At 42.1% G+C, this 11771-nt stretch overlaps 1 protein-coding gene across 1 annotated transcript in view; it reads left to right on the top strand.

Annotated features, from left to right (window-relative positions):
* The window catches only part of LOC133579338 (uncharacterized), a 204885-nt gene that overhangs the window by 153123 nt on the left and 39991 nt on the right, over positions 1–11771 (top strand). The window contains exons 55-58 of the mRNA XM_072912283.1: positions 3797–3959; positions 7943–8130; positions 8209–8301; positions 8386–8590. Coding sequence (XP_072768384.1) covers positions 3797–3959; positions 7943–8130; positions 8209–8301; positions 8386–8590 — 649 coding nt within the window. The remainder of the gene's footprint in view (positions 1–3796; positions 3960–7942; positions 8131–8208; positions 8302–8385; positions 8591–11771) is intronic.

The raw sequence follows: 11771 nt of genomic DNA, 5'->3' as shown, positions 1-11771 counted from the left end.
TAAATACAGAGAAAAGCAAGCTGGGCATCAAGTAGAGAGGTGTAGTCCAACTATAGTATTAGAAGTTGTCAAGTTATCATGAACTTACCAATGAAGATGGTTAATTGCTGGTCCCGTCCACAACTGGCTGCAGTACTCATCATATTTGCAAAAAAACATATCACCTAGCACGTAGAAGTCATTTGGGAAATGTTGGGCTATGTATTTTGGTGTTAATTTGGTAGTTTGAGGTGGCTGTGAAATGGCCCCAGAAGGGTGCACCGTGTAGGGCTGTGTATAGAATGCTGGCCCCTGGCAGGCACGGGCTCCATGGAGGTGAGTGTTTGTCCAGTGCATGGTAAAAATGATTTCCCCTTTTCTTTTCAATGACAGCATCTCAGTCACATTACGGCATTTTCCGCGAATTTCTGCATTTAGAGTCTGTTTTTCGCGCAAATCTATGATTCTGTTTACTTCCGCCTATGCAAGTGGGGTGGTAAAGGTTTGACTCAGATTGGTTATTCCGCTGTATCTTTTTTATGCTTTGCAGCGGCACCTGAATTAATGTTTCAGTGCGCTGTGTCATAATTACGACTGTCAGATGGATAAAAAAGTATGATACCAGTATCACTAGTCCAGAATTTTAACAGTCCGCTTGGACCGACCTAATTAGGAACTGGTACTCGGGATACATCCCTACTCGGGGTAGAGTTGTTTAACTCTTTCGGTGCCTTGTTGCTCTCTTGATGTCGACAGTTGCAAAGAAGAATGTTAATCTCATTATACGTCATCACAGCAGTCTTGCAAGATTAGATCGACCATATTTATAACAGATCTCCAGTCAACCAATTCATGACTCTTTCCAACCAGACATCGACAGAGCCATACTAGATTCCAGTAAAACACAGAGTGAGATGTTCTACCTCTTGTGCGAAACACAAAATGACTTAACACATTAAAATGACTAGAACAGTGAACGTGAACCTACTCAGTGGCCTAGTGGTTAGAGTGTCCGCCCTGAGATCGGTAGGTTGTGAGTTCAAATCCCGGCCGAGTCATACCAAAGACTATAAAAATGGGACCCATTACCTCCCTGCTTGGCACTCAGCATCAAGGGTTGGAATTGGGGGTTAAATCACCAAAATGATTCCCGGGCGCGGCCACCGCTGCTGCCCACTGCTCCCCTCACCTCCCAGGGGGTGATCAAGGGTGATGGGTCAAATGCAGAGAATAATCTCGCCACACCTAGTGTGTGTGTGACAATCATTGGTACTTTAACTTTAACTTTAATGGAAGACCTGACTGATAAAATTTACGGGTGCGCATCATCAGTAGTGTTCCTCTGGGTCATTGGGTGTTTCGGCCTTTAACACTATACACCCTCTCCAGAGGCGGCCAGCTACAGGATGATCAGACCTGAGCTTGCGACCCAAGCCCAATTAGCCATAAAAGTCACCTTGTTGGCAGACCTATCAGGGCACTATGCATGGCAGGGGCGTCCGGTTCCCTGAGTCAGCTTTGCCCGACCCCATACCTCCTGATGCACTAGTTGGGGGCCCAATTGGGGTCATTCCTCTTCACCCAGACATAGAATGATCCAGGGACTCGCCAAATGATGTATTCATAACTTTAAAGTTAAAATCGGTTATCGATTTGTACCAATTATTTTTGACACCCTTGATATGTGTGTGTATATATATATATATATATATATATATATATATATATATATATATATATATATACACACACACACATTCGCGATCAAAAGTTTACATACACTTGTAAAGAACATAATGTCATAGCTGTCTTGAGTTTCCAATAGTTTCTACAACTCTTATTTTTTTGTGATCGAGAGATTGGAGCACATACTTGGTCACAAAAAACATTCATGAAGTTTGGTTCTTTTATCAATTTATTATAGGTGTACTGAAAATGTGACCAAATCTGCTGGGTCAAAAGTGTACATACAGCAATGTTAATATTTGGTTACATGTCCCTTGGCAAGTTTCACTGCAATAAGGCACTTTTGGTAGCCATCCACAAGCTTCTGGTTGAATTTTTGACCGCTCCTCTTGACAAAACTGGTGCAGTTCAGCTAAATTTGTTAGTTTTCTGACATGGACTTGTTTCTTCAGCATTGTCCACACGTTTAAGTCAGGACTTTGGGAAGGGCATTCTAAAACCTTAATTCTAGCCTGTTTTAGCCATTCCTTTACCACTTTTGATGTGTGTTTGGGCCTCAGGCCTCACTTTTTCTCCTCCAAACACATTGCTGGGTATTGTGGTCAAAGAGCTCCATTTTTGTTTCATCTGACCATAAAACTTTCCTCCAGAAGGTCTTATCTTTGTCCATGTGATGTCAGACGTAACAAAAATTGAGCTGTTTGACCACAATACCCAGCAATATGTTTGGAGGAGAAAAAGTGAGGCCTTTAATCCCAGGAACACCATATTTACCGTCAAGCATGGTAGTGGTAGTATTATGCTCTGGGCCTGTTTTGCTGCCAATGGAACTGGTGCTTTAAATGGGACAATGAAAAAGGAGAATTACCTCCAAATTCTTCAGGACAACCTAAAATATCAGCCCGGAGGTTGGGTCTTGGGCGCAGTTGGGTGTTCCAACAGGACAGTGATCCCAAACACACGTCAAAAGTGGTAAAAGAATGGCTAAATCAGGCTAGAATTAAGGTTTTAGAATGGCCTTCCCAAAGTCCTGACTTAAATGTGTGGATAATGCTGAAGAAACAAGTCCATGTCATAAAACCAACACATTTAGCTGAACTGCACCAATTTTATCAAGAGGAGTGGTCAAAAATTCAACTAGAAGCCTGCCAGAAGCTTGTGGATGGCTACCAAAAGTGCCTATGTGTGTGTATGTGTGTATATATGTGCGTATCTACGTGTGTGTGTGTGTGTGAGTGTGTGTATATATATATGGGACGGTGTGGCGAAGTTGGTAGAGTCGCCGTGCCAGCAATCGGAGTGTTGCTGGTTACTGGGGTTCAATCCCCACCTTCTACCATCCTAGTCACGTCCGTTGTGTCCTTGGGCAAGACACTTCACCCTTGCTCCTGATGGCTGCTGGTTAGCGCCTTGCATGGCAGCTCCCACCATCAGTGTGTGAATGTGTGTGTGAATGGGTGAATGTGGTAATACTATCAAAGCGCTTTGAGTACCTTGAAGGTAGAAAAGCGCTATACAAGTATAACCCATTTATCATTATTTATTTATTATGTGTGTGTGTGTGTGTGTATATATATGTGTATATATATATATATATATATATATGTATGTATGTATGTATGTATATATATATATATATATATATATATATATGGTTTGTAATAAATAAAGTACTTACAGTTTAAACACGTTTTAGGGCGGAACAAAAAACTGGAATTAACTTAATCGCAAAAACTTCCTGACCAGGCAACAGACAGTATGTTGCAGCTGCATGCAAAGTCTACTATGTAATACTTGCAAATGACTCAGAAGTGTAAGAAAACAAGATACAACAACTGGACAGCGCATTTATTTTTATCAGCTCACTGTTAAATGTTAAATAGAAAAAATTAGAGATTGTTACTAACAAAATTAATATTTATTACCTCATGAACATGCACAGGAGTACTGTTGAGTATCGGTATCGATTCCAAGGTACCAGGTATTTTGTCAATTCAAATGTGAAAGGTACCCATTCCTAATGGTAATGAGCATGGTACTTTACAATAATGTGTGAGTACTTTCGAAGATCAAACCAAATGCTTTGGGGGAGAATGTGAGGGTATCATAAATGCATGGTATGCTATGTCAGTCTAGGATGGGGAACTGGAGCATGGAGATGGGAGGCAGTGCTTTATCATGGCCTCAGGGCTTTGGTCTTCTTGTGCAAGCCCGACTCGACCACAGAGAGGAGATGTGGCTGAATAACACAATAGAGGGAAGATGTCTCCAGACAACAACAGGTTATAAATACGGTAAATATATGACACAAACAAAAACATCAGATTTTGATTTTTTTTTTTTTGCCCTCACGTGACACGGATCTGATTTTTTTTTGCCATTTTAAATGCTCCAAAGTGCTTCCAATCTGATATTTTCGCATCAGATTCTGGCCACATCAGGAGGTAATCCAAATGTGATCGGAATCTGATTGAAATCTGGACTTTTCAAATGTGACTTTCGTTGAAATGTAAATGCGATCCTCATGTGACTTTTTCGTCGTCTATGGGCGAGCTGCGTCATTTGTGTGCGCGGGGAAAGACGCGGCCTGTCAGTGGAAGTGGATACGTCCGCACAAGAAGCCGGTTTCGGTGAGCAAAGTATTTTTTCGGCAGCCAAACTTTTGGTGCATTACTAGTCAAAAGTGCGCAAATAATAACTGTATTTTCCGGACCATAGGGCGCACCGCATTATAAGGGGCACTGCCGATTAGCAGGTCTAGTCAGGTCTATTTTCATACAAAAGGCGCACCGGATTATAAAGTGCATTAAAGGAGTCATATTATTATAATTTTTTTCTAAATGTAAAGCACTTCCTTGTGGTCTACATAACATGTAATGTTGGTTCTTTGGTCAAAATGTTGCATAGATTATGTTTTACGGATTATCTTCAAGCCGCTTTCTGACAGTCGCTTCAGGATGCGCCGTTTTGTGGGCGGTCTTATTTACGTGACTCACCTTCGGCAGTGTCTTTTCTCCGTCATCTTTGTTGTAGCGGTGCAGCGTGCAAGGACAGGAGTAGAAGAAGTGTCAAAAGATTGAGCTAACTGTTTTAATGACATTCAGACTTTACTTAAATTAATAACGGAGCCGAGGTACTTGAACTCCTCCACTTGGGGCAAGATCTCCTCCCCAACCCGGAGATGGCACTCCACCCTTTTCCGGGCGAGAACCATGGACTCGGACTTGGAGGTGCTGATTCTCATCCCAGTCGCTTCACACTCAGCTGCGAACCGATCCAGTGAGAGCTGAAGATCCTGGCCAGATGAAGCCATCAGGACCACATCATCTGCAAAAAGCAGAGACCTAATCCTGCAGCCACCAAACCAGATCCCCTCAACGCCTTGACTGCGCCTAGAAATTCTGTCCATAAAAGTTATGAACAGAATCGGTGACAAAGGGCAGCCTTGGCGGAGTCCAACCCTCACTGGAAACGTGTCCGACTTACTACCGGCAATGCGGACCAAGCTCTGGCACTGATCATACAGGGAGCGGACTGCCACAATCAGACAGTCCGTTACTCTCTGAGCACTCCCCACAGGACTTCCCGAGGGACACGGTCGAATGCCTTCTCCAAGTCCACAAAACACATGTAGACTGGTTGGGCAAACTCCCATGCACCCTCAAGGACCCTGCCGAGAGTATAGAGCTGGTCCACAGTTCCACGACCAGGACGAAAACCACACTGTTCCTCCTGAATCCGAGGTTCGACTATCCGGCGTAGCCTCCTCTCCAGTACACCTGAATAGACCTTACCGGGAAGGCTGAGGAGTGTGATCCCACGATAGTTAGAACACACCCTCCGGTTCCCCTTCTTAAAGAGAGGAACCACCACCCCGGTCTGCCAATCCAGAGGTACCGCCCCCGATGTCCACGCGATGCTGCAGAGTGGAGGAGTTCAAGTACCTCGGAGTCTTGTTCACGAGTGGGGGAAGAGTGGATCGTGAGATCGACAGGCGGATCGGTGCGGCGTCTTCAGTAATGCGGACGCTGTATCGATCCGTTGTGGTGAAGAAGGAGCTGAGCCGGAAGGCAAAGCTCTCAATTTACCGGTCGATCTACGTTCCCATCCTCACCTATGGTCATGAGCTTTGGGTTATGACCGAAAGGACAAGATCACGGGTACAAGCGGCCGAAATGAGTTTCCTCCGCCGGGTGGCGGGGCTCTCCCTTAGAGATAGGGTGAGAAGCTCTGCCATCCGGGAGGAGCTCAAAGTAAAGCCGCTGCTCCTCCACATCGAGAGGAGCCAGATGAGGTGGTTCGGGCATCTGGTCAGGATGCCACCCGAACGCCTCCCTAGGGAGGTGTTTAGGGCACGTCCCACCGGTAGGAGGCCGCGGGGAAGACCCAGGACACGTTGGGAAGACTATGTCTCCCGGCTGGCCTGGGAACGCCTCGGGGTCCCACAGGAAGAGCTGGACGAAGTGGCTGGGGAGAGGGAAGTCTGGGCTTCCCTGCTTAAGCTGCTGCCCCCGCGACCCGACCTCGGATAAGCGGAAGAAGATGGATGGATGGATGGAATAATAACGGAGCATCTTCTCGTCCGTGGCTCACTAGTGCAACAACAACGCCGGAAATGTGTCCGTGAAAAAGCGTCCGACCGGAACTGTCTAATATCTAAAGTTCCTTGGGTGAATAATGTAACTCACCATACCGGTATGTTTCAGCGCTTTCATGGCGAGTTTATTGACAGACATAAGTAAGAACGTTACACTACTTTATATTAGAAATGGCAACAGCGGAGGATAGACACGGACTACAAAGGCCGACGCGCAAATTTTCAAGACTTATGCAGATCCCAAATACAGATCAGCAGGTACCAGAAGGTAAGAAAAGTTTGTTTTGCATACTATTGCAAAACAAAACGGCAGATAATGTATCTTACCTTATACACACACCATAATAATGCTCGTATGTTGAAGCACAGTACAATTCATCAAGCGGTGCGGCTTCATAGCTTACCAAAGTCGTACTAAAACATTTTAATAGATTTTTGAGTGCCGTGTGTAATGTTCTATATTTTCAATGGAACATATAAAATGTTGGTGTTGGTTATGTGACACCTACAATTAGTAGTCACAATTGTTTTGTAAAATTAATGTGTAAATAGAGTATCCTAATTTAGTTCAAGGTATTTTCATATCTAAAGTCACAGTTAAACTGTTTGGTTCCAAGCTGAATGCCACAAGACATGTTATTCTGCCACGCCAGCAGAGGGAGCACTCATATAGAAAAGGAGGGAAATGGGAGGTGCTTATTAGTGCTTCCATCTCAGTCAGGTCACAGCCTGTGATGAGAACGCAACCAAGCACTTTGTGTCTTCTTTTTATTCCTATAAAACAGGACACACCATTTCGAACACTGGGACCAGGCTACTCAGTGCGAGGCCTGTAACAATTACTTGAGTCATATCGCAGTCTACGCGTATCTCTTATGTGTGACTGCCATTATATTGCAGTCTACACGTAACTCTTATGTTTGACTGCCATCTACTGGTCACACTTATCATTACACCATGTATCAAATAAAATGGCTTTGAGGTCAGTAAGCGAAACCAGAATTTTCCTTACATTCGGCGCACCGAGTTATAAGGCGCACTGTCGAGTTTTGAGAGAGAAAAAAAGGATTTTAAGTGCGCCTTATACTCTGAACAATACAGTATGTGTAATATATAAATATATATTTTGATTCCCAAGAAAAAGCGATTGTTGAAGGACCAGATTTGACACTGTGGCGTCTTTGCTTACATGTTAGGTACTTTGCGCAAGTTGTTTACGTAAGTGATTTGAAAAATAAAGCTAACTTAGCTCCACGCTGATAACAGCCATAAAAATATTAGAAACTTCCCAAATATATTACACAATACATATCCATTCATACATTACATTACTTACTACGTAAAAAAAAGATTATTTTTTTAAATTGTGGCGACTTTTATTTTGTTTTGTAGTAGTAGTAGTAGCAGCGATTTCCTAGTTCATTTACAGAATCTGGGCAACTTCCTTTTGATTTTACTTTATCGAACTGTGCATGCAAGTGACTTTGAGGCCACATTGGGGCCTGTGCGCATTTATATTGGAGTCTGATAAAGATCACATTTAACTTGCAGTGTAAACAGTCTGCTGATTTCGAAAAAAATCTGATTTGGGACACTTTGGTCTGCTGTGTCAACGTCGTACTGTTGTGGTTGTAGCTTACAGGTCCATGGTAAATAGATTTCATATGTGTCAATGTGCAGGTTCTGGCCTGAGCGAAGATGTCTCTCTGGCGGCTTGTTTGGGGACACGTGACAGTTTAATGGTGGATGTGCACAAAAGAGAAGGCGGCAGCCATCCTGAATCTTTAGGAAGTCTGTATGCAGGAGCAGCCAATCAGAAGCTGACACTGAGAGCAAGTGGCTGTCTGCAGGACCTTACTGCCGTGGAGGTCTTAATACTACAGACAGATTACACATGTAGAGCCACTATTTGTTTTTATTCATTGAAATATTTTGTTTGTTTGAAGGCACAGATTCAAGCTTTCAGCTCTCAGATCAGAAACAAGCTCTTGGAAAGAATCAAAACCATCAAGTATATTCTTACTGATTTCCGACAGCAGGTAACCCCACAGATAATAATGTTGGAAGGGTGTTGTGTGACAAACAGATAATGTTTCAGGGCATGTTTTTTGTATTCTCTGCAGTCCAGAGGCAGCAAGTTTCTCCAGGATCTGAGTGCGACTTCTCTGCGTGTTACCCAGCAAGGAGAGTTCCTGATGGGACACCAAGGCTGGAGTGTGCTGCCTGTGTGGCACAGCAGCTCTTTCCGACACGTCTTAACCACGAGCTTGCCTCGCTTTCTCAACCTGCTACAACAGGCCTCAATGCTGGGACAGCTTGAGTTGAAGAGTAAGTGCAAAAAACAACCAGGCTGCCCCCATTTTACAGTGTCATGTTCATATATATGATAGTAAATTGCAATACATTTGGAAATTATTTGAGCCTTGAAAGCAAATACAAGTCTGTAACGGGCAGAGGTGGGTAGAGTAGCCAGAAATTGTACTCAAGTAAGAGTACTGTTACTTTAGAGATTTATTACTCAAGTAAAAGTAAGGAGTAGTCACCCAAATAATTACTTGAGTAAAAGTAAAAAGTATGTTGTGAAAAAACTACTCAAGTACTGAGTAACTGATGAGTAACATACACACACACACACACACACACACATATATATATATATACATGCATTGATATATACAGTATATAATTTATATTTATTTATTTTGCCGTTTTTGTTTACATGTTAAAGGTGTTTTAATGAATATACATGCATGTTTAACATAAAGATTCCTTTCTTTCATGAAGACAAGAATATAAGTTGGTGTATTACCTGATTCTGATGATTTGGATTGATTGGAATCAAGACAGTAGTGCTGATAAGGTCCACAATTTCAAATGGAGGAGAAAAAAAGTTCCTCCTTTCTGTCTAATACCACATGAAAGTGGTTGGTTATTGGTATCTTATTTGTCCAGCTTCCATATTCGTTTTTATACACTTTAAGAGAAATACATTGGCGGCAAACTCCGTAGCTTGCTAGCTTGTGTGCACTGGCTTTTGGAGACTCTTATTTAGTAAGCGCAGGCGAGACGGAAACGGCACTTTTATTGTGAAGACAGGAACTGTGCGGTGGGTCTTTAGGCTTTTGACCGGAAGTACGGTTGAAATAAAAAAGTGTCTTTTTTCCTTCACACTTTTGATTGATTGATTGAAACTTTTATTAGTAGATTGCACAGTACAGTATATATTCCGTACAATTGACCACTAAATGGTAAGTTTTTCAACTTGTTTAAGTCAGGTCATGTGACCGCCTGGCTCTGTTTGATTGGTCCAACGTCACCAATGACTGCATTTGATTGGTGGAACGGAGACAAACGTCACCAGTGACTGCATTTGATTGGTGGAACGGAGACAAACGTCACCAGTGACTGCATTTGATTGGTGGAACGGAGACAAACGTCACCAGTGACTGTATTTGTTGAAACGCAGGCACTTTGAAGGTCTGTCTGACAGACCAAAACAAACAAAGCGTGCATTAACAGATCGATAAAAATTAGTAGCGAGTAGCGAGCTGAATGTAGATAAAAGTAGCGGAGTAAAAGTAGCGTTTCTTCTCTGTAAATATACTCAAGTAAAAGTAAAAGTATGTTGCATTAAAACTACTCTTAGAAGTACAATTTATCCCAAAAGTTACTCAAGTAGATGTAACGGAGTAAATGTAGCGCGTTACTACCCACCTCTGGTAACGGGCTACATCCGGGATGTCCAAACTTTTTGACTTAGGGACCACAATGGGCTAAAAACATTTGACTGGGGGCTGAAATATACATGTGTATACTGTATATACTAGTGTTGTCCCGATACCAATATTTTGGTACCGGTACCAAAAGTATTTCGGTACTTTTCGGTACTTTTCTAAATAAAGGGGACCAAAAATGTTTTATTCTTGGCTTTATTTTAACAAACAATCTTAGGGTGCATTAAACATGTGTTTCTTACTGCAATTTAGTCCTTAAATAAAATAGTGAACATACTAGACAACTTGTCTTTTATTAGTAAGTAAACAAACAAAGGCCCCTAATTAGTCTGCTGACGTATGCAGTAACATATTGTGTCATTTATCATTCTATTATTTTGTCTACATTATTAAGGACAAGGGGTAGAACATTAATTATTAATCTCCTTGTTCATTTACTGTTAATATCTGCTTACTTTCTGTTTCAACATGTTCTATCTACACTTCTGTTAAAATGTAATAATCACGTATTCTTCTCTTGTTTGATACTTTACATTAGTTTCGGATGATACCACACATTTAGGTATCGATCTGATACCAAGTAGTTACAGGATCATACATTGGTCATATTCAAAGTCGTCATGTGTCCAGGGATGTATTTCCTGAGTTTATAAACATAATATAAATTTAAAAAAAACCGAAAGAAGACTTTGTGATGTTAAAAAATATCGATGTAGTCATAGAGGTATCGACTAGATACGCTATTGTACGTGGTATCATTACAGTGGATGTTAGGTGTAGATCCACCAATGACGTTTGTTTATATTGTAGGTCCCCGGAAGAGTTGGTGCTGCAGGGAATTCTGGGAATTTATTCTGTAGTGTTTATGTTGTGTTGCCGTGCAAATATTCTTGTCGTTGTTGTTTAGTGTGGTTTCACTATATGGTACATATTTATGACAGTGTTGGCATTGTTCATACTGCCACCCTTAGTGTGAAATGTATGGCTGTTGACTAAGTATGACTTCATTCACTCTTGTGCAGTTTGTTTAAAGTCCAGATGATTGTGTCAGTTAATTAACGGGTGCAAATAAACCCTGGTTAGGCTTTGTCAATTATACACTATATGATTTGTGACTTTTTTGTTCTGTTAAATGGACCAAACTTGTGACACAATTACAGTGAGGTCCACAAGTATTTGCACACCCTGCAATTTTGCAAGTTCTCCCACTTAGAAATTAGGGAGAGGTCTGAAATGTTCATCATAGATGTATTTCCACTGTTAGAGACATCATTTTAAAAAGAAAAATCCGAAAATCACATTGTATGATTTTTTTATGATTTATTTGTATGTTACTGGGGTTCGTAAGTATTTGCACACATGCGAATCAGCAAGAATTATGACTCTCAAAGAGCTGTCAGTTTACCTTAAAGAAAGTCCACCTTGACCCCACAACTAATCACCCACCCACCACCCCTTAGAGCTCATTAAAGTCACCTGTGCAGCCGAGTCAGTCAAGGTCCAACTGCTACCATGGGCAAGACCAAAGAGCTGTCAAAAGAGGCCAGAGACAAAATTGTAGAGCTCCACGAAGCTGGAAAAGGCTATGGGAACATTCGGGAAGCAGCTTGGTGAGAATAGAACAACTGTTGCAGCAATTGTTAGAAAATGGAAGAGGCTAAACATGACTGCTAACTTCCTCGGACTGGGGCTCCATGTAAGATCTCTCCTAGCCGGGCATCACTCATGATAAGAAAAGTGAGGAATCAGCCCAGAACTACCCGGCAGGAGCTGGG

Source organism: Nerophis lumbriciformis, linkage group LG03, assembly GCF_033978685.3.
Source record: "Nerophis lumbriciformis linkage group LG03, RoL_Nlum_v2.1, whole genome shotgun sequence".
NCBI lineage: Eukaryota > Metazoa > Chordata > Actinopteri > Syngnathiformes > Syngnathidae > Nerophis > Nerophis lumbriciformis.
This window is presented reverse-complemented; position numbering and strand designations above follow the sequence as displayed.